This window comes from Stylophora pistillata, chromosome 3 (genome assembly GCF_964205215.1).
Source record: "Stylophora pistillata chromosome 3, jaStyPist1.2, whole genome shotgun sequence".
In the NCBI taxonomy this organism is placed as follows: domain Eukaryota; kingdom Metazoa; phylum Cnidaria; class Anthozoa; order Scleractinia; family Pocilloporidae; genus Stylophora; species Stylophora pistillata.
Window position 1 is genome coordinate 44,683,258 of NC_142521.1, and position 22,851 is coordinate 44,706,108.

At 36.8% G+C, this 22,851-nt stretch overlaps 1 protein-coding gene and 1 long non-coding RNA gene across 4 annotated transcripts; one reads left to right on the top strand and one right to left on the bottom strand.

The window, feature by feature from the left end:
* The first annotated feature begins 1,036 nt into the window (after positions 1 to 1,036).
* On the top strand, positions 1,037 to 21,338 carry LOC111322344 (6-phosphofructo-2-kinase/fructose-2,6-bisphosphatase 1). 3 transcript variants are annotated; one of them, XM_088753682.1, is made up of 19 exons: positions 1,037 to 1,255; positions 6,675 to 6,815; positions 8,047 to 8,143; positions 8,771 to 8,834; positions 8,980 to 9,054; positions 10,635 to 10,691; positions 13,501 to 13,622; positions 14,532 to 14,593; positions 14,791 to 14,864; positions 15,231 to 15,302; positions 15,659 to 15,712; positions 17,256 to 17,351; positions 18,158 to 18,262; positions 18,552 to 18,593; positions 18,688 to 18,729; positions 19,051 to 19,096; positions 19,202 to 19,264; positions 19,776 to 19,839; positions 20,434 to 21,338. In XM_088753682.1, exons 1-19 carry the CDS (start codon positions 1,069 to 1,071, stop codon positions 20,438 to 20,440), a joined length of 1,470 nt encoding a protein of 489 aa, XP_088609808.1. In that variant the 5' UTR covers positions 1,037 to 1,068; the 3' UTR covers positions 20,441 to 21,338. The 3 variants fall into 3 exon arrangements, with proteins under 3 accessions (XP_088609808.1, XP_088609807.1, XP_088609809.1); XM_088753681.1 differs by having other exon boundaries at positions 1,038 to 1,255; positions 13,414 to 13,622; XM_088753683.1 differs by lacking the exon at positions 1,037 to 1,255 and adding an exon at positions 5,738 to 5,895 and having other exon boundaries at positions 13,414 to 13,622.
* LOC148736329 (uncharacterized) lies at positions 3,358 to 5,355 on the bottom strand. The gene is made up of 2 exons (XR_015998841.1): positions 5,243 to 5,355; positions 3,358 to 3,859 (listed from the first exon to the last, which is right to left on the bottom strand). It is a non-coding gene; the product is annotated as an uncharacterized LOC148736329 (long non-coding RNA).
* Positions 21,339 to 22,851: the final 1,513 nt, after the last annotated feature.

The window sequence follows — 22,851 nt, forward strand, 5'->3', positions numbered from 1 at the left end:
CAGGTGAAAATAAAAGTAGATTGTCTCTCGTGGGTGGATTCAGACCTCAATCTAGTCAATTTCAGTAGCAAATCCTGTACTACCTGAGCAATAAAAAAATACTGGATTGATGCTTGTGAGGATTCAAACCTCACCCGATATTAAGTTCCCTATGTCACGCTGTAGCAGCTGAGTAGACATGAAATACTGGATAAAATCCAATGAGAATTCAAATCTCTGTTTAATTTCATCATCAAATGCTGAGCATGTCCCAACAGCTGAGCGGAAAGAAAAATAGAGGATCGATTCTCGTGAGGATTCAAACCTCACTCTATGTAATGTCATTATGAAATGTTCCTACAGCTGTCCCTTACTTTTACCGCCTAAATCTAACTCAAACTTGACCTGTCGAATAAACGCCGTTGGCGAGTTGGTAATGTTACCCGGCCCTAAGACGCGCTTACGTACAGCTGGCTAGGAGAGAAAGGTCATTTAGAAAACAGACAAAAGCCGGACACTGAAGAAAATTTTGCTTTTTTGTAGCATAATGTCATCCGGCTTGTCCTAACCCCAAGATGAAGATCATGGGGAAATGGCACGTTATTCCAAACCAACGTGCTCTACTTAAGGAACCAACCCTATTATCATATCGCAAAGAAAAGCCATTGAAGAATTTCACCGTCAGAGCTAACCTATGAAGGCAGAATATCTAAACTCGCAAATGTCAAATGACGACAATCATCGCTCTGACGAAGGGCTGAAGCTCGAAAAGTCACTTTAGTAACTCTTTTCAGTGGCTGCTTTATACTATCAACTCGGTTTATATAACCAAATAATCTTGTTAGTCCCCCCCCCTCCCACCCCCACCCCCCCATTTTGCAACTTACCCTCTTAAAATAAACTTTGGCTATCTTGCCTTTAACTGAGCCCATTTTAAAGCTCGTGAGGAAAAGTTATCTCAAGTGACATAAATTCTGATTTCAGGCAACCAAGCATACTCTTTTTATTTGTTTTGTTTTGTTTGGGAGCGGTATCGACTGATCACATGGCTTCACACAATAGATTACCGGTATAAATTTCGTGACAAAGATGGCGGCCGAGCTTGAGGAAACGGCGCCTCCATTTTCCCTTCATTCCATGGACAGTACTGGTTCCTCTGATAAAAATGTGGTGGAATTGGTGGCGGAAGAAGAAAAAGCGAAAGAGCATAAAGAGGTTTTTGTTTTAAGGGAAAAAAGCGGAGTAATTTACCCGAATGACTACAAATACACAGTTGGTGAGTTTTGATTCAATATTCACGTGCACTCCAGTTTCAGTGTACTTTACATGAATGACTGGAGATTCAGACGGCGCAAGTGAGAATTAAATAATCTAATTCAACCATTAAACTGTTAAAGCTTTGGACTCTTGTTACGTCTGAGCACTCAACATGGTGTGTTAGGCTTAGCTGGAAGCTTTATCTACGCTAGCTGCAATCAGTAATTAAAATGTAGAAACAACAATTTGAGACGAAAGACTGTTTAATAAGCTTTGCACGCCACATTAAGCGCTTTTCAAATTCACCTGGCCAAGCAAACTTTCATTTTTTGTTGTTCCTCTGTAGTTTGTCACTATAAACATAAATTTAGGAAACTTCAGTTCTGCTCTTTTTTTGTCATCCCCTGTTTTCTTCTTTTTTATTCGTCACTAGCATTGCATAATCTTTGGGAGGGTCGATCGTATGAAAATTATAAAAATATCTATAAACAATAGGAGACTACATTGTTGAGGAAGGAATCATGCCATGCAAGTTTTATGTTAGGGTTGATGTTTCAAGCCCAGACTCTTCCTCAAATACATGCTCCTCATAAAGCTAAAACTGGAATAAAGGCTGATAGTTTTGAAAGAAACTGTTTGGGGCTGCGTCGGTGGGAGTAACGAAATAATTTGGATATATCAACAAAGTTGAAATGGTAAATTGGCCACCGTAATGATTAGTAGCGTTAGCCCTTTGCTCCGACGAAGGGCTAACGCTCGAAACGTCAGCTTTTGTAATCATTACGGTGGCCAATTTACCATTAAAACTGGAATAGTCAGCCTTTGAAACTCTCTGTGGTGGCCAGTTTACATTTAAAACTCAGTTGAGAAACCTAAATTGGCTTGTATAGTACCCCCACTGATGCAGCACTGCAGTTTCTTTAGAAACTTTTTGCCTTTCTTCAGTCAGTTCTGTTTAGGTTTAGAATTGATACAAAAATATGGTGGTTAAATTTTGTTCTTGGTAATGAAATAGTGAAATATGTACATACTGTAGATCACTGGTATTATATATGAACTTTATAATGGTATATGATGCATGTGATCCCTATACTATGACCTGGTAATGGCCTGGCTTACTGCACAATCATTGTGGCTTAGTGACATAGAACATTAGAGAGCAGAATCTGGAGCTCTGAGGCCTTATTCCTTACTGGGACTCAGAATTGTTTTTTTTTGGTCCCATCCTCATGACAATTTGAAAAACATGCTTCTCCAACAACACTCATCTTTATGGCAGTCAACCAAATAAAACAAGTCAACATGTGAGGCATGGGACCCTGCACATGCTGTGCTATAGAAAACCTCGCCCATCTCAGAATAAGCCAGATATATTCTTTTCAATAAGTTCATGACCGTACATGCAGGTATAAAAGGTAGAAAGAAGAGGCAGTTTACAAGCCAAGTGGCCCTTAATTAAGGCAGGTGCTTAACTCCAGTTTTTGTTGGATAAAGTCACTAGGAGTATTTCTATATTCCCCCCTGGATGGGATGCTAGTCCATTGCTGAATTACCTCAGCATTCAATTTGCCAGTACTCATTTTAACTCCTAGGTGAAGAGAGGCTCTGTGAGAGTAAAGTGTCTTGCCTAAGCAGGGCTCGACACTAACGTTCATCCACTAGCCACAGACTAGCAGAAATTCAGTTGTGGCTAGTGGTTTTCAATTTCTACTTAGCCAGTTTAGCTAGTAAATAGACTCAAATTGTCATAACATCTAAAAACATTTGTTTTAATATGTCACTAGCCACTTGGCTATTACGTTGAAAAGTTAGTGTCCAGCTCTGCTAAGAACACAATGCAATGTTCCCGGCTGAGACTCAAACCTGAACCACTCAATCTCGAATCAGACACATTAAACTCTATTGAACATTGGCAAAAGGAGTAATTTTGCTGTTTTCAGCAATAAGAAATGCTGTCAATAAATCTGTTTTGGTTAAAACTATAATATATATCTACTAATAGGCCATTTACTGTATTAAGGCCATGGAATGTGCCATGGTGTTACACCGTAGAATGTATATATTGTACCATTAAATAAGGTGTTTCTGTTTGTAGAGAAAAACAATGAAAAAAAAAAAATATATAACAGTTGTACATGTATTTTTATTTTTTTTCAGTTTTTGAATGAAAAGAATACATCAGCTGAATGAAATTAAAAGGAAAAAAGGCAGAAATAGCCTTAGTCAAATGAAAATTCAGGAATTAATTCCTATATGTGTACCTTTATATCAAGATAAAACCCTGTGTGTATATAGTTTCCTTAATTTGTAAAACTGTGGGTTTTTTTTTTTAAAACTTTCCACTTCAGTGATTTTCTACCACTACCTCACCAGCTCAAACATCAGGAGTGGTGTTCATGAGTGCTGTGGTATTTCAAAATAAATTTATGTTCATTTTTCTAACTACCATTACAGAGCAGTTGACTGCTTTTAAACTCTTACTTTTCACTTTTGTAAACTATTTCTATAAGAAACTACGTTGCAAATTAATTGCTTATTAGAACTGCTGGCTTAAAGTTTCCATGTTGCACTCATCCCAGCTCTCAGCAGTTTTGGCAAGGAAAAGTTCTGTTCTGTCGCATGCCTGCAAGATGCCACCAATTGTAACATTAATTTATTGTCTTCCATCATGTCTTGGCAAGAATTGTAATAAAGTTATATCTTTGATTTTATGAGGCATAATTTGCTGCCTCATCTTACTAATCTCTCTTTCTTCAATGACAAGATTTTTCTTTAAAGCCTCCATTATACTGATCACACCCTTAAGTTTTTTTTGCCAGAAAATGGTTTGATTTCTGTCAGGGACCTCTGAGACCGTGAGATGCCATGCATCTTGAATTTGTTAGTGTTTTGGTGGGAAATCTCATCAAGGTTTACTCACCAAAATAATTAAGGCAGTATTGTTAAGTGCATCGATCATATATAAAAGAATAAAAAATGGAAAAAAATAAAAAAAAGAATGAAAATGTCTTTTAAAACAGATCATTTTGTGCCTAACGATCCAAGATATGATTTTTCTCCATGTTTCTGTGACGATACATTCAAGTCATTCAAACTCATTTTACTACCTTTTGGCTTCTTCAGTGTCTGTGCAGTGTGATTTAAATTAAAAACAAAACAAAAAATACTTTCCTTTGTAGAAGAGTTAAGTAGATTTGATCAGATTATCCTAGAAACTCTGAATTAATGAACTGTTTTCATTAGAACCAAAGAAATAATTTCATCAGTTCTTGTTGTGATGGTGTAAAGCTACCTGAACCATAGTGGTGAATAAACAAACACAGCCATGAGAAACACTGAATTAGACAATCAACAGATACTCAGTGCAGTTTAACCAACAGTTTTTACTGCAAGTACAATGTCTTTTGAAATTAACAATGACCATTCCAAAATGTAGAAAACCATCAGCTAACTAATACATACTAATTGGGCAGTAGTGTCTACTGTTAGATGTGTCTAGTTGGTGTATTAAGACTAGTCTTCGTCTGGTCATGGACTAGTCTTATGTTTATCGTTTGTGTTTATTTTGGTCCCCTTTGAGCTGCACTGAGTTTTAACTAACTTTCCTAAGTTTAAACATAATACCTGTAATCTATACACACATTTTCTCTATTCCATTATCAAGAACAAATTTAACCACCCCTCTTTTTCTATCAAATCTGTAGAGCTGAGGAGTTTGGTTTAACTTTGACTGTTAACAGCTGACCTGCTATTTCCCTTCTTGCCACCTTAAATCCCCCGTTCTCTTCCTCTTTGTGGAATTTTGAATGTTAAGAATCTGAATGGTGTTTTTATCAAATGAAGTTATTGAAATTATACATGTTAATGGCTTCTACAAGTTGCAGTTTTTTGTTCTCATAAGCTTGATAATTCAGATAAGACAATTGAAAAGTCATTGCAAACATCTCAAAAATTTTTGTTACAGACATTCTTCATTCAAAGCTCTACAAAGATTGATACAACTTACCATAATATGTACTAGCTATAATGCATAAGTAATTTTACATTTTGTAAGTTTCAAGCTGTCTTTCAAACACGGTATCATTTCCATCCTTGTAAAAAGTCAGTTGATGTGCAAACTTTCACACCTGGAATATTTAATTATTGAAGATAGATATTGGTTAACTTCATGCATCATCACCTCTTAGTGGAGTGTTTCTTCAATGGCTTTGTTCACTGTTTATCCAGGTTATTGTCAATTAGGTATTAGAGCTTGACAAAACAGTCTGAGAATTACTTCCTACAAATGAAATACTCCTATATGCTTCTTAGATAATAGTCCCTCCATTGCATTTTGGTGCTGAGGTTAATTCATTAGACTTTGTTAATCTCAGGGATTTGGGGGTTTTGTTGCCATGGAATTTTTGAAGTACTCATAGAAAAATACAATTAGATATGCAACAACAAAATTCAATTTGAATACCACAAGGAGGAATATTTATGAATCAAAATGTTATAATATTTGCATGATAATAGTAATCTTTAAAACTTGTTGCATCAGTTAATCTCAGGCTGCTACATGACTGTATTTTCTGTAAAGGAAGTTAAATTTTCAATCTGAAGAAACCCAGTTATTCATAATGGAAACTTTTGATGAAGATGTTGTCTACAAGAATCCAGGTTTTGTTATGAAAACATTAATTTAATTGTTATTTTGACATTCAAAGACTACATACTTAAACGTTTGAGAATTTTTTGTCACAAACTTATTAACTAATGTCGTGTTATTTTATTTTTATATCCATCCCCTGTGGTCTCAAACAGTATACGCCAAATCAAATCATTCTCACTGCTTCTGTGTACCTGAGAAATTTATCAACTAAGTCAAACCATAGTTAGGAATAATTGGAGTCTAGAATTAGCATGAATGAATGTGAAAGGACGTGTTTGTTATCCATGAAGAGAGAGTGTGATAAGCAGGGGAGGGGAGGGGGGAGTATTTTAAGAAATGAAAACCCAGGAGGCTCCTGTGCATTCATTTGATGAAATTACAGGAAACAGCATTTATATATTTTATATGACTGTATGTTAAAATGGAATTCAGGTTGAAATAATGTAAATCCAGGTTGTTTGATAAAATTTCTTATTAATTTTTGCCTTGTCTAACAAGTTTGATCTTTTGTCTCTCGCAACGAAACCTTTGATAAAGATATTTATTATTATTATTATAAATATCATAACAATTTTGATTGTTATCATTATTAGTTTAGTTATAATTGTATTTTTATTATTTTTTAATTGACTTAAAGATCATGATATAATTGACTACCTAATTGTGAATGGCAAAAAATTGATAATTGTAAGTTGTAATGTGTACTGTACATGTAAGGAGATCAAATTCAACTTTTAATTAAGGCATAAAATAGAGATGATTGTAACTTTTTTTTTTTTAATTCCAGATACTTGCTATCCAGGATATAATCCACGTTTTGTTAATGCACCAACTGTTATCACCTTGGTTGGTTTGCCAGCAAGGGGCAAAACATATATGGCCAAAAAACTGGGTCGTTATCTCAACTGGATCGGCATCAAAACAAAAGGCAAGGCTCTTTGACTACAGAAATAAAAATACATGAAATTGTATAATTTTATTAATGGTATCAAGCAGGGCTGTGGCTACCTCAGTAAGTGCTGGCTGCTGGTGAAATTTGCCGCATGAAAAAGCGGCTGGATCTTTGGCCCGCATTTGTTTGGTAAAACATAACAGGTACTTCTAAGGTTGCACTGACTTACAATCCTTTGCCATCTTTGAGCATCCTCACTTAAAATTTTAGCTGGCAGCATAATTCTCTGCCATGACCCTGATCATTAGTCCCTCCAAAACCTTCTATGCTGTTTATGAATCAGATTTTTAATTCTGTCTCAGTCTTTTCTATTACATGTATCAACAAGTTGAACTATGTGAAAAATAAGGATATAGAACAGAGTGGACTTTTAAGCAAATGTCTGCAGGGATTTTTGTACCTCTTAAGTTAGCCACCAAAAGCCATTCATTGTTTTGGTGAACTGCTTTTAATTCTTTCATTAAATATGTAAGCCAATCTGAAAATGTGGGTCATAAGATGTTTAATTGTGGATCACATGCCGAACCCCAAATGTGAGTCTCTCTCTTCCCACAAGCTGTATTTGCTAAAAGGGATTTACATGACCCAAAATGAAATGTAAAAATGCACTGTAACAGTACTGTATATTATACAGTCAGCTGTCTTTGAATAGGATTTCTGCTTAAATTAATTTTTAATTATTAGTTTTGTCTGGGAGAATATATCCTTATCATTTGAAACTGGGTACCTTCACTTGTTGAAAACACTAGGTGCAAGTAGCAAGGAGTTAGGTACAGTACAATATGGTGGTCATGATGGTGACTGGTATTTACATTTGTGTGCTTGACTCAATAAAAAGGTTGGGTTCAATCTCTGGCTATAGCTATTAACTTTTCACTAGGCATAATTTCTCTCCCCTGCTCTGCATTGACCTTATCTGGGCTTTGACCTGTAGTCCAGCACACTTTTTATAAATTCATCCTGTTTTCTACGTATATAAATAAACTGATACCTGTATTGAGATGATTATTGATAACAGTTGTTGTTTAATACACATGTATATAATTATATGATCGTACATGTATATGCATGATGGTAGGATTATTGAATTCAAATGATGAATTAAATTTTGACAAAAATTAATGGCTTGTGATATAAACTGAGGTAAGGAGTTTAGGAAAGTTTTTTGAAAGCCACATGCAAATGGTGATTTCTTTTCCTTATTTAGTGTTCAATGTTGGTGAGTACAGAAGAAGGGCAGTGGGGTCTGATAAACTACATGACTTTTTCCGTGTGGACAATGCAGAAGCACAAAAAGTTAGGAGGTGTGTGCATTCGTGAAGCTAACAAATTTTCATTTGTAAAGTGGGAAGAGAAAGGTTATTAACTGGCAAATTAATTTAGGGCAATCATCAATTATTATAATTTAACTATTGATTCTGACAAGTGTACATGCCCTTGCATAAGTTTTCCTGCCACTTTTCCATTAACACCAGTACTCAGGCTGGTACAAAGAAATTAGCATTAATTTATGAGTAGGAAAACTGAAGTAGCCAAAGTGGCACAAAGTAATTTTGCAAGATACAGCTGTAACTCCATGAGCCTGTTTAACTTCTTCTTACACTAATGGTGCATTTTTCATTAAACAAGTGATGAGAAGAGAGACAAACTTAGCAGTTGAGGATGTAATGTTTCATGTTTTCTATTGAACTCAAGAAACTGATTGTGATTACCTGTAGCTAGGAAATGTTTGTCTGGAACTAAAAATGTGGGATATTAGGTTGTGTACTAGGCAAACCACAAAATCACAAATGAACCAGTATTGCTGTGTACAGTCCAGGTTTCCATTGCTTGATTGGCTTATTTCCTCAACACAGTCTCTTTCAGAAATTTTCCAGTGTTTACAGTTTTCTGAGTTTCAAGGTTGAAAGCAAAATTGTGTTTTTCTTCAGACAATGTGCCATAGCATGCTTGGAAGATGTCAGCACATTTTTAACAGGTGGAGGACAAGTTGCTGTAAGTATCCTTTGTTCATCAAAACGAATTGCGTAAACCATAACATTGTTTATTTACCCGGCACTTGTCTATTGATAGAATTCAACTGTTCCTTTGTAATACTGTAATTAATAACAATAATTTATCATGTTATTTTGATAACCAGATATTTGATGCCACAAATACAACAATTGAGCGAAGGGCCTTAATCATGGAGTTTTGCTCAAACAGAGGATTCAAGGTTAGAAACATCCACTTGTGAGAGCTTGGCCACAGTTAAGTGAAGCTTGTACAAGTTTCCACTACATTCCCTGTCTACATTTCCTGCATGATTCTTCTTAGCACCTTCTATAATTATTAGTACATGCATGTCATTTAACTGCATGGGTCACTGTGTACTAACTATAGTGCAAGTAACTTACTTTACATGTATCTCCACAACTCATGACAGGTTTTATTACCATTGGGGACATATACAGTTTACATATATATGGCTGATTGTACCCTCTTGAGTATTTTGGAGTTAACTGTTCATGAATACACTGTACATGGGTCCATCAAAGGGTTATCGTACCATTACAAAGTGATCTATAATCATTATGGTGGATTGTATGTCAGCTGTAAAATGTACTGAAAGTTCATTGAAAAACCTAAGTTCTGTTTCACACTACACATTCATAGAATCCAAATTACTTTTTGACACTAGGGTTACTCTCCTTGTCCCCCAAACGTTTTAACAGCTCCACTGTTCTCCTATTCCTCCAATCCCAATGATAATTGTTACCAGAACTGCTCCTTTCCAGCTGCTCTATATTTCTTTTCTGAATTAGGAGGGAATGTAGTGTTACAGTACATCAAGATGATATTCTCCTTTTCCACCCAAAAGTTTGATTATTATTATCATTTGTTCACTGGATGATGTATAGAGATTGCTTTGAACCTGGTTTTTGGTTGATTTTCTTTGTTGTTATAAAAGCAATTATTGCTTATTATAGATATTATTAACCAAGCGCGAGGGCCGTACTGGGAGAATATCGGCCCGAGGTCTTGACAGTATGGACCAAGTGCAGCGAGGTCTGTACAAAAAAGACCGAGGGCCGATATTCTTCATGTACTGTCCCGAGCAAGCTTGGTTAATAAGAGATTTATTATACGACTGAAGTTCAAAGGGACACATGTGTGGTATCATTCGGGACCATTCAGGACAGTGCAAGGTCCAATACTTAGAGAATATTGGACCGGCAATAGAGCATTTTGATTGGTTGATTTTAGTTATTGGCCCTCTGACTGCCCAAGTCGTGTAATAAAGCCCTATATAGACCACTTTCATAAATGGCTGCCGGATTAATATTCTTTTGTTTAAATTTAAATTAGCCCTACTGGCCTTGTTCTCCAGTACAAAATTCAAAAGAATACATTATCTCAAGCGAGGCCAGAAAGGCTAATTTAAATTTAAACAAAAGAATATTTATACGGCAGCCATTTATGAAAGTGGTCTATATATACATGTGTATTCTCAGACTGATATTTTACCAGACACCATTTTCATTATCTCAAACACTACAGTCATGCAGTCTTTCAAACACTACCTGGAGTAATTTTTGGATAATGAAAGATTGTAAAATGCAGGCAAATATTACTTGTAAGCGGGCAAAGGTTAACACTGTAATGAAAAAATGTGGATTTGTAAAATTCTATGTTTGAAGCTTCATGAGTAGTTTTCATACGTTATGACATTGTAGTCATAAAATGGATAGGCAAGTTTTTTAATTTTTTTCATTGCTTTAATTAACAGAATGATATTTTCATTTACTTCTTGAGGTGTTTTTTATGGAATCCATTTGCGAAGATTCAGATATTGTAGCAGCAAATATTAAGGTTTGTTTTGTTTGCACTTGCCCATATAAATTTTACCATGTACAACCATGACCAGAAAACACCTTTGACCATGGTTGACCATGACAGTGAAACACATTGGACTGTGATACATGTAGATCATGGTAGACCGTGGTTAACCACTGTACTGTCCAATATTATTCTAAATCAACTTGTGGTCAGCCATGATTTTAACCAAAACTGACCCTGGTTAAACATGGTTAACCATCATTTCTCAATCAAACAAATTTAATGTATTTATAAGCCTTAACTGGGAAACAGTTGGCGAAGTCAAGAGATTATAAAAACAGTTTCTATTCTTTAGGTAGATTTGTTACTAATTGTTAGAATGGTGACTATTAAGTTTTATAATACTGTTTTGTATGATTTTCAAACAAGTTTAACTGTTTCCTTCAGTGTTTAACCTTTTAACCATACATCATGTAGTTTACATGACATACGTATAACAAAATATTTCCATTAAAACTAAAAACTTAACCTAAAAACTCAAGGTAATTACTTGCTATAATCTTCTGTTTTAATTTTTTCTTTCTTTTCATAGCTGCTTTCAACTAATTCTTCAGTCTTTTTTATCTGGTTCACTTCAGGATTAACTTTTTTCTCTTGTTTAACTTGATATACATAAATAACTTAACTCCTATCAATTATTAGAATTGCTGGTAAGTGTTGAATATCTTTGCATTTAATATGAGTAAACTGTTAGTTGCAAGTACACATGTTAATCAGAAAAGGCAATGTTTACAGCTTTGTTAACCCATAATTATTGAAATTTGATAACATGTTTCCTACATATCTATAGCTGCAATCAAACTGAAACAGTTAAGTTTAAGTTGGCTTGATTAACGTGAGCAATAAGTCATGTTTTAAAAGAGACAGGTTCCTTGTATTATGTAATTTGCTTTGTAATTGTAAAATGCTTTTATTTGTCGAACACAATAATTGTGTTTAAATTTTCATCTTATAGACTGAGGTTTTGCACAGCAGCCATGTTGGATGGCACTGGAACAATAGATTATTTTACCCATGGGAAAAAAAATTTCTTTCTTATGCAAAATATTTTCATTGTTCCTGCCATCCAACATGGCTGCTGTGCAAAACCTCTATAATTTGTTTGGTGGTCCATTTGTTTGTTGGTGCATTTGTTTTTTTTTTTTTGGTTGTTCCTCTAGTCAACTGACCAGAAAATAATGAAGAGAAGCAGCATTCATTAGTCCTTACACCCACCTGTTTGTCCACTCATTTGTTCACTCATTTATCTTTGTTCTCATTATTATTTTATTGGTAAACTCCATGAGCTATTCTGTATGTCTGTTGTCAGCTGAAATTAAACACAGCTAGATCAAATGAACAATTCCTATTTTAAGCATCTGATTTTTAAATATGACCTAGCTTTGTAAATAGTATTTTTTGGAAGGTTTGTAACATAACTTACGTAATTTTATTTTATGAATTAATACATATTTTAATATTATTATCATCATTATTATTATTATTATAATCGCAGCGAAATCAACAGAATGCTACATTCTAATCAAGCAGCACAGGGCGAAAACCGTAACCTGTGAGCCTGGAGTAAAAAATAAATGTATATTAACTAATCCTAAAAAGCTTTTCCGTTGTGTCTACGGTCCTCCTTCTAACAGGAACTCAAACTGCCTCCTTGAAAGTCTGGGCAATATTCAGCATGCACAAGAGCACTGCCCTCTGCATCTTTTGCAGTATGTCTGTGCTTCTGCCTCCCACCAACTTGCGCATCAGGACATCCAGCTCCCGTTACCACCCCCCGAGGGCATCCATTATGATGTTATATTGCTTCACCTCATAGCTGGGAACTGCTGCCTTAGTTCCCAGCGAAGGGGTCCATACTTTAGTGTCTTCTCTTCATCCTTTCTTGTCTGATTGTTAACCCACAGGCAGCTCATTTCCAGTGTCACAACTCTCTTGCACATAATTATGATTTACAATGCGTGCATCCACCCTATTACATCTGACCTCTTGTTGATCAGCGTATATAGAGACATCCCAATAAGCTTTAACATTCTCTGACTCATACATCGGCTTGGGCTTGTCGGGTGAGTACCAGGGTGGTATCTCATCTATAACTCCCTCATCATACAACAGTTTGTAAAACAGTACCTTCAGTGCTGCGTTGTGTCTAGAGAGATACTTGCTCTGGGCCAGCGCACTACATCCTGACAAGATATGAGCCATGCTCTCTGGAGCCTTACCGCATAATCTGCACCTCACCTCGGCTTCCCCGCTTATGTGGTTCTTCTGACTCGTGTATAATCGCGTTGGCAAGAGCTGCACATAGAGCTTCACTCGCTTATTATCATCATCACTATCATTAGGAGGTTTGGGGATATTCAGGGTACTTTTTTGTGACCACAAAATAATCTTTATCAGTGGCAATGTTATGTTGAATTCCAAGCACCTGGAATATTTTGCATTACTGGCCAGTGCTTTATTACTACAAAATAAAAGACAAAGACCAAGGGCAAACAATTCTTACAAACTTGTAAATGTTGCAATGCAATTCTTGATGCTAGTATTAATGGTGGAAGCTAGGCTTTCTTTCAGTGAGAATGTGTAATCATTGTGATATTGTAATGTTCAGCTTTCATTTTTTGTTAAGGTTTTTAAACTTCTTAAACTAGATTATGCTGTGACTGGCTGAATTTGCTTTTTTCATTTGGTTTTTTAGGTAATGGGACATGAATTTCTTAGTAATGAGGAGTTTAAAACATGGGAGGTATGGGTAGACTCTCCAGCTTCAACCTTACCTCCACAGGAAGTTAAAGTGTTCAGCCCAGACTATGTGACTGTGGACCGAGATACAGCTGTCAAAGATTTCAGGAAGCGTATCAAGCACTATGAGGATGCATATGAACCACTTTCATTTGAAAAAGAGGGGTGAGTTTAAACTTTTCATGCTACAACTTATAAAAAAAAAAAAACAACAACAACAACCCAACAACAACAACCTTTTGATATGATTTGTTAACCTTCTGCTCCCCAGCATCCGTACACATATTCTCCATACTGTTCTCTATACATTTCCTAAGGTGCTGCAAGGAGAATTTGAGTAACACTCAAGAGCTTCTTCAGTAAATGATCATTTCCTTTATTCTTGTGACCTTAATGTGTGATTCAGAGGGGGGGGGGGGGGATAATGCTGGGAGAAATGAGATGCTAAAAATAATAATGGATCAGAGTTGAATTACCCCTGGCTGATCTTTCTTTCATCCCTACTTACTCTACTCACCTCTCTTTCAATTTGACTTCCTCTCACCTTGGTTCTTTCTCCTTTCTCTCCTGGTCATTCCTACATGTACATGCACTGTCTATCATTTATACTTCCATCAGCATTCTTCCCTTCTTTTCCATCCACCATACATTCTTACATTTACATTTTACATTTTGACATTTATATAGCGCAGACTTCTCTGTGGATATATTCAGTCGCGCTTAACAGTATCGTAAGGTTGAGATAGGACGTCAGCATTTTTATTCTTGTCTCAAATCTTGTCCCTGTGCATCATATTCGTTTTGATTGATTGATTGATCATACCATATGTCCTCCCTGAACCCATCCTTGCCTCTTGGCTTTTAACGAATTTGTGACGATGCTCACTGTATGATACGCCCCCCCCCCCCCCCCCCCCCGTCCTCTCCACCAACAAAAAAAGAAAAAAAAAATCAAATTAGAAAAAAGACAGCAACAAAACAAACGAAACAAAATCGATTTGGAGATTATAGATGAAGCCATACGTAATAAATCGTTTATTTATTCATCTGTTTATTTATTTTTTTCATTTTAAGGCATCTATCATTTATCAAGATCATCAATGCTGGAGAACAGTACATGGTAAACGGCATTGATGGTAAGTTTTGACGATTATTAATGAAATATAGATTTACATTATAAAGTAAATGTAATTATAATCTTTAGCATTTGCTATCTAAGAAAAGAGATTGTTCAAGTTACTTCAAGAGGGTAAACTTGTGAACGCTATTTGAGAGACAAAGTTGTAAAGACTTTTACATCTTTGTATCAAGTTGTTTCTATATCGTTCGGTAGGTTACCTTCAAAGTAGAGCAGTCTATTTTTTGATGAACTCCCACATCAAGAAGAGATCAATATATCTTGCCAGGGTGAGCTTTATTTCTTTTTCTATTTTCTGCAGGATGAGACCCGCACTAACGAGTTGTTCAAAGTGCAAATATATAGGTGTAGACGTAGTTAACCTCGCAACTAACCCAGAATTTATTAAAGTTTTGGGGGTAACGAACCAACACCTTAGGAACATTCTATAGTTTATGCACAATATAAATACAATTTAAGATGCAGTTTAAGTGTGGGATGACGGTCTTAAACTTGCCTGCTTTATGGTGGCAAAGCGAACGCGCACTAAATATTTTATATACCTCACAAATACTATATAAAAAGTACAAAAAAAAGATTATGTGTCAATATTTTAACACACATGTGGTCTTCAACTTTATTTGGGTTCATTGTAGCACGGTGAAAGTAAATTTAATGTTCAAAAGAGACTTGGGGGAGATTCTGATCTGACAGCCAAAGGAGAAGAGGTATGTTTGTGTCGTAAACAATTATAATTGAGTATTAGGAACCCCTTGCAGTCAGGACAACAACGTAGAGGAAGACGTCGATTAAAAAATAAAGTTATATCCTTATTTAGAATTTCGTGAATGGCTAGATGCGTTACCGTCTCTCGCGGCACTACACCTCAGTGTCAGCATCACGCGCGTGAGCATTGATGAGTTCCATATAGGGACTTGAGTAACTTACAGTTGGGGTTCCCTTTCTCAGATCACCCGAATTGGGGTGATTTCACTCTGGTGTTTTGACGTTGCTATGCAACATCCATGAATGGATTATACCAACTTTATTTTCTTTTCTCTACTTCATTCTTCTTTTCTTTCAGTTTTCTTCTGCACTGGCGAAATTCATCGAAGATGAGAAAATCAAAGATTTGAAGGTTTGCAGTTAAATATGTCATATTACGAGTAAAAGCTGAAAGTTTCAAAAGAAATGGTGGTGCTGCGTCGGTGGGGGTAACAAGATAATTGGTTATATCAACTAAGTTGAAATTGTAAATTGGCCACCGTAACGAATTAAAAAAGCTGACGTTTTGAGCGTTAGCCCTTCGTCAGAGCGAATGGAGGAATTGTGGGTTGTAGGTGGTTTTACATGCAGAAAGCGGAGCTACGCCATTGGTGGGAACATGGCAACGAGAAAAACACGAATAAATTAGTGAAATGAAAAGCGTTCGTTGATACCTGTGGGATTAAGAGTGCCGATTTAAAAGATTAACTTTTGTTCGAGAGTTTTGCGGCTCTCCGTGTTGCCTAAATGTAAGGAAAGACCGCAGATTGCTATGTGTTGTTTAGAATGATTAGGTAAGTTAAAGTGTTTAGCGACAAGTTTAGATGCGTCCTTGTCATTCCTTTCCACGTCGCGAAGGTGTTCTCGGAATCGGTCACCTAGTCCTCTGCCTGTTTCGCCGATGTATACCTTTTGCAATAAGTGCAAGTTATGCAATAGATGACATTGGCGGAGATGCACTTGAAGTGATCGGTGATCTTAATGGATCGCTTGGGTCCCGATATTTTCTGAGCGTTGTGAATGAAGGAACAAGTCTTGCATCGTGCGCGAGCGCATTTGAAAGTGCCGGTAGTTTGGAATGAACTTCTGACCAAAAAATTGCCTATGTTTTTGTCGCGTTTGAATGAAATAAGTGGAGGTTGCAAAAAGATAGTGCCAGTCTCTGGATCGTTTTGAAGTAATTTGAAGTTTCTAAGAATAATGGATTTAACTGAGTGGTTGTGAGGGTGAAACGTGAGAGTGAAAGGAATGCGGTCGGAATTTCCCTTCTGTGACGTTTGTAGTGCTGACTGTCGATCAATAAGTTGGGCGCGGTGGTGACCCGCTTGAACGACAGAAACAGGTTAACCACGTTTTTCGAAAAACTGGCCCATTGACTCTGATTTGTGGGTAAAATCAGAGTCATCACTACATAAACGACGAAGTCTTAGAAACTGAGAAAAGGGGATGGAATTCTTAACATGAGAAGGATGCGAAGATGAATACAACAAGTAACTATGTGAGTCTGTGGGTTTGTAATACACACTAGTGGATAAACTGTTGCCTTCAATTGAAACTTTGATATCTAAATAGGATAAGTATCTCGAAATTAAACATTGATCGGATTTGGATCTAATCTAGTTTTTGTATCGCATATGAAAAATTCAACCCGTTCCTATTTAAGATGCGAAAGGTATAATCAGTCTTACCATATCCTCTAATCTTCTTCTGTCGTTGAATTAGTTGATTCAAGAGAATATATGCTCTTGGTTGAATGGAAAAGTGCGTGCTCAACGATCTAATCGCATCGCATTTAAGAGAGGCTGCTCTTTGGATCGTGTAATCTGATCGTCCGGCGAGATTAGTCCTGAGAAGGACTCTTTTCGTTCCTAAAACAGTGACAAAAGTTTTTTTTTCGTTGTTTACGTGAATTTTAGGTTTGGACAAGTCAGTTAAAAAGGGCGGTGGACACAGCTCAGTATCTCAAAGGTGTGACGACTGAGAGATGGAAGGCACTCAACGAAATGGATCATGTAAGCTGTTCTTTGTAGCTGTGGGTGAAATTAGAAGTGATATTCATTTTTTGTGGTTCTTTCTTCATTGGTTGCCTGCCTTTAAATATTCGTCTCTGTTTACGCGAAGGGCCTTGCGAGGTTATCGACCGCAATGGGATTATTGTGTCATATTCTCCAGACCGAGTCTTTGTAAAGGTTATTTAAAGATATGTTAGATATGTTCAACCGCCTCCCGGTTAGCTCAATTGGTAGAGCGCCGGACTGTTGTGCGGGAGGTTGTGAGTTCAAATGCGGCCGGACCAACACTCAGGGTCTTTAATTAACTGAGAAGAAAGTGTTGCCTTTGTAATAATATCTGCAAATGGTTAGACTTTCTAGTCTTCTCGGATAGGGACGATAAATGGAGGTCCCGTCTCCTGCAGGGTTGTGGTAGGAGAAGTTAATTTCCCACACACGAGATTACTGTGTGATGGATGTCCTCCCCGGGGTGGGATGGGTGGGTAATAAAGGGGTTAGGTGTCAATTGGAACGAAAGTTCTGTTCCTTTCTCCTGCCATTCCTGTGGCGAATAAATTAAACTAAACTAAACTAAACTAAGATAGTCACACTCCTAGCCGATCCATCAATCTGACCGGTTATTTTTGTGGTAGGTTCTGGACATATATCAGACAAGTTTTCGTGCTTGTTTTGAATTGTTCTGTCGTTTCGTTTTCCAGACTTTTCTTGTATGAAATAAAACGATTACCAAATAAAGGTACTTCCTAATTTTAATTGTTTGTTTGTTTGTTTCGTGTTTCCTTTTGTTTTGGTTGCTCTTTTCTCAGGGTATCTATGATGGAATGACTCTGGATGAGATTAAAAAGATGGACCCTGAAGAACACAAAGTTATTGAAGAACATCCGTTTAATTATCGATACCCCAGGGGAGAGGTAACGTGTCCTTTTTGCGATGAATTTCGCTCTTTCCCCCTCACAATGTGGCATGTACCTTAGTTCTGGTTGAATGTCATGAATATTTTGGCCAACAGTTTACGACAATGAATCGAGAAGCTCCCTTATTTTATGTTATTGTTAGGCTTTATTTACAGGGATAGCACTCGGCAGTTGTATAGAAACACTGATGAATCTATGGCCCTCGTGGAATAAACTAGAGGAAAAAAATCTAAATCAATCAATCAATTAATTCTAAGATCTTTACTTTTTCTTTGTCCTGGTTTAGTCGTACAGTGACGTGTGCGCTCGACTAGAATCAGTTATAATGGTAAGTTGACAATCCAGAGCAATTTCTGCATAGTTCACGAACTTAAACGTTTATAATACATTTTAATATGTCTTCTTACTTTGTTTTACTTTAGGAATTAGAAAGGCAGTCCAATGTCTTGGTCATATGTCACGAGGTAAGTTTTCGTCCCAATTCGCTGGCTTCATCCTTTGCCTGACCGCTATGCTCTCATCTTTCGTGATTTGATACAGTGACTCAAATAACAAAGGAACCGTTTTGTTTGTTTGCTTGTTTCTTTTCTTTTTCCCAGTCCTCGCTTTTCTTCTTTTTGGTGTTTATGTTTGGTTTAGTTTGTTTGTTTTTTCCTTAAACTGATAATTGAGAACAAGCAAACAAGCAAACAAACAAACAAAAAAGCAACAACAAACAAACAAACTAGAAAGCAATTAATCATCTTGTTTTGACGCGGTCACGTTTTACTTTGTTCTTTGTATAGGTTATCCTGCAGTGTCTTATGGCATACTTCCTGGACCACAGTTCAGGTACGTTTTGCAGACTAACTCTTACAATCAAATCTAGCTCCAATATCAGATTATAGCATAGATAAGTCCTATAGCAAAAAGAAATAACTTGTGTTCTCTCTTTAGGAGAACTTCCAAATCTTCACATTCCTCTTCACACAGTCTTCAAATTGACTCCAATTGCTTATGGTGAGTTCAAAGTGAAGTGTTAAATCATTTGATGAGTTCATTAAATCACTGGATCTAGTTTGTTAGGCGATTTAATTGAGGAAACGTTTCCGTTGCTACGACATTTCCAATCCTCCATCTTCGAAAACATTCTTGGAAAACTTGGGACATTTTCACAGCATGTGAACACCAGTGCCTCACGCCCTGCTTATAATGTTCAATAATGTTTTCAATATTGGAGAGAAAGGGTAGCGGAAAGAGCTAGGAACTTTCTTTAGAGAATTATTTTTATATTGTACGTCTGGACGTTACATTAAAAGTGCTCCAAAAACTTTTGACGAGCGGTGTACAGAGAGTTTGTCACGTACGGAGCGATTGTATGGCGTATTTTACGAACGATTTCATCGTTGCTTAGTTCGTCGAGTGTGCGACCGCGAAATTGAAAGGACTGACGTCCAAATCCTAGTGTTCGAAAACCGAACTCAAAATTTACTACAATTCTTTCCTTTGCGGTTTTTGTTTGTGATTTCAGGCTGCAGAGTAGAGAGGTATCCACTCTCCCCCGTGACTGGGACAAGCCTACCTGGTTCGGGAAGGTAAGGGACTTCGGCTTCTTCTAAACTTTCTTGTTACCTCTGAGGGTCAAAACCTCACACTGTGACAAGGAATCGAAATGCGACTACTATAGCGCGGTATAATGGCTTCCTTTTGCCTCAATTCCTAGCCTTTTTTAACTTGTTCTTTTGTATGGCACAGTAACTGACAGCTGTGTAGGCTAAAATAGATCAGAATCCCTTAGGAAAAAGATGCCCCTACCCCATCTGTAAGCAAAGGAAAGAAAGAAATCCGCTATTCAAATGTAGTTTTATTTTGCGATGATTATCAATCGTGGTTATTAACCCTTCCTTCTGCTTTGGAACGATTTCCAACAGTCATCAGACCACGATAAAGTTTACAGAAAACACAAAATTTAACCTTGGTTTTGAGAGGGGAAAAGTCAGTTTGATTCTTATCACGTGAAGTGTGTCTTTTACTTTCCTGGTAGAAGGAGTCATTTCCTTGGTGTGCAAGCGTGACTAAAGAAAGATCGGCATTTAAAACATATGTCATTCGATTAAGCCTTTTTCTCAAGAGAGTAAAAACCAGTACCGGCTCTTAATTTGGAAATATGAAAATTGTTGTTATTTCAGTACATAAAGGCTCAAAGGAAGAACACAAGACGACGCCACATTTACGCTCATTTATACTTAGAGGATGTAACGTAAAACTTGTGATACTGGCAGAGCCTCGTCGTAGGAATCGAATTCACCATTACAAGTCGGTAGACATTATTCCGTCACCTGGTTGATCTGTGAATTACATGCTCTTCCCTAATTGGTCGGAGTTTCATAAGCAGTTAGGGACAGTAACCTAAGCAGTATTGATCAAGCCTGCTTACATGTTCAGGAGCTCTCAACTTTAGTTTAAAAAAAAAAAAAAAAGATCAGGAAACGATGTAACAGTTATGATCATCGACATGGTTTGGCGTTATAAGGCAGTCGTAAATATTGCTGAGTTCAAAAGAACTGAAGCTTAATCAAGATTTAGTCTCAATAATTTTTCGTTCGTATTATTAGTGAAATATTGACAGAAGTGTACATGTGGGTAGAAAGTATGGGAAACTTTCATGGATTCGGCATATTGTAAATACATGTACCATACCTGAATCAAAGCAATTAATAACTGTACGTCGACAGGCACATTATCAGATTATCATAAGTCAGATTATCATCAGATAATTTTGGAGCAACTTTGTCAAATAACTAAAATTAAATGTTTTTGGGGTAATGTCTGCCGGAACTGAGTCCGGCAAAACAGAGCACACCAACTGCATAGACTTCGAATTAGTTACTTAAATTTATAGGTATAAAGAAAAAGCTTTATGAGCCGAATGAGCTAAAGCTCTGTTTGTATTGGAATTACATTTATAATTAGTCATTACATAGCGCGTATGTATATGACAAGGGAAGCAGTAGGGATAGAATTATACTTAGGTATTGGTGTGTAAATATAATAATTGTGGATATGTTTTGATCATAACACAACTAGAAAACTTAGTTTCGTGTCACACTTTTGTTTCCTGCGTAAAGCAACGAGACTTACGTCCAATACTTAACTTTGTATCTCACCTGATCAAGTTTTTGAGTGAGGACATGATGCTTAACGAATTCCAGAAGTTAATTGATAAAAGATTTAAATACTGTAAGGTTGGTTTTGTTGATCTCGGATCCAAACTTTCAATAAATGATGAACATGATAAAGCAGCCACCATACTAATTACCTGCCATCTCCTCTTCGTATACAACTGATAAAACCTTTTCACCCTTTGCTCTTATGTCAATGTTAGCAGCGGGAAAATTCTACTCTAAAAAAATTACACACGACAAAAATTACAAACTGAGCTTTTTTGCACAATGAAGTGGACGTGGAAGGATGACGGGCAGGATTTAGCAGCTTGCTCAATAATATAAGGCAGATTAAAGATCATGCAGTGGTAAATCGAGCGGGATAACGTGATTTGAGTTTCTTCGAAAGAGTTGCAATACGCCTGCCCTTAACTCTGGCATTCGCAGGGCGTAGATGATAGGATTTATCAGCGAATTCGCAAGCAAAATAGTCTGCCATGTCATATCAACATGGAATTCTGACTCGAAAGTTAGCTGTGGCACAGAATGGAACGTGAGTAGACATTGGTATGTGACCAGCGGCAACCAAGTGATTATAGATCCAAGAGTTACAAGAAACAAGGTACAGGTTAGTTTTTTATCTCTGTGACCAGCTGCTCCAAGATGTTGAAGATGATGACTGCAGCGTACTTTGAAAAGTATACAGGCGTAAGAAATTACAATGATCAAAAGAGGAATTAAGAAACATGAAATGTAAAAGATGTAGTAGCTTAGCTCGTTTGAAATGATCAGTTGTTCAGTTGCTTGCATGCTTGCTGTAATGATCCAAAACGCAATGATCGCAGCTCCATAAACCCATTTTTCCATAAAACGATGGTTAAATGGACAAACTGTCGCGTGCAGTCGTTCCAAAGAAACAACAGCGAGATTAAAGAGCGAGACAACGGGAAAAAATCCCAATGCCGCTTTTAAGCGAAGTAAAGAGATATCAAGATTGAAGTTCCACAATTGACAAAACTTTGCCATTCTGAATTCGATCTGAAGAGGTCCTGAGACTGCCCCAGCTAGGAGATCGATTACCGCCAAATGAATGATCAAGTATGTACTTTGGCGCTGTAGGTGGCGCTGCTTCACAAATAAAACAATGGTGTTTATATTGAAGATGGCTATGGCTAGACATTCAATGATAAGCACAAAAAGCCACGGGATACAGTGGTAGACAGGAACTGGCATCTCCTCCTCTTCACCCGTCTTATTATGACTACTGTAGGTGTTGTTATGAGCCATTGAATTCCTCCTGAAAAATCAATTAGTTGTTCTGAAAATTTGTTCGCTTCTACCCAAGGCTTACACCATTCGATGAAACATCAACTTCCCGTGAGGAACTTGGACATAATTTTTTTGCTAAACATTAACTTACTGCCACTTAAAACAGACACCTTA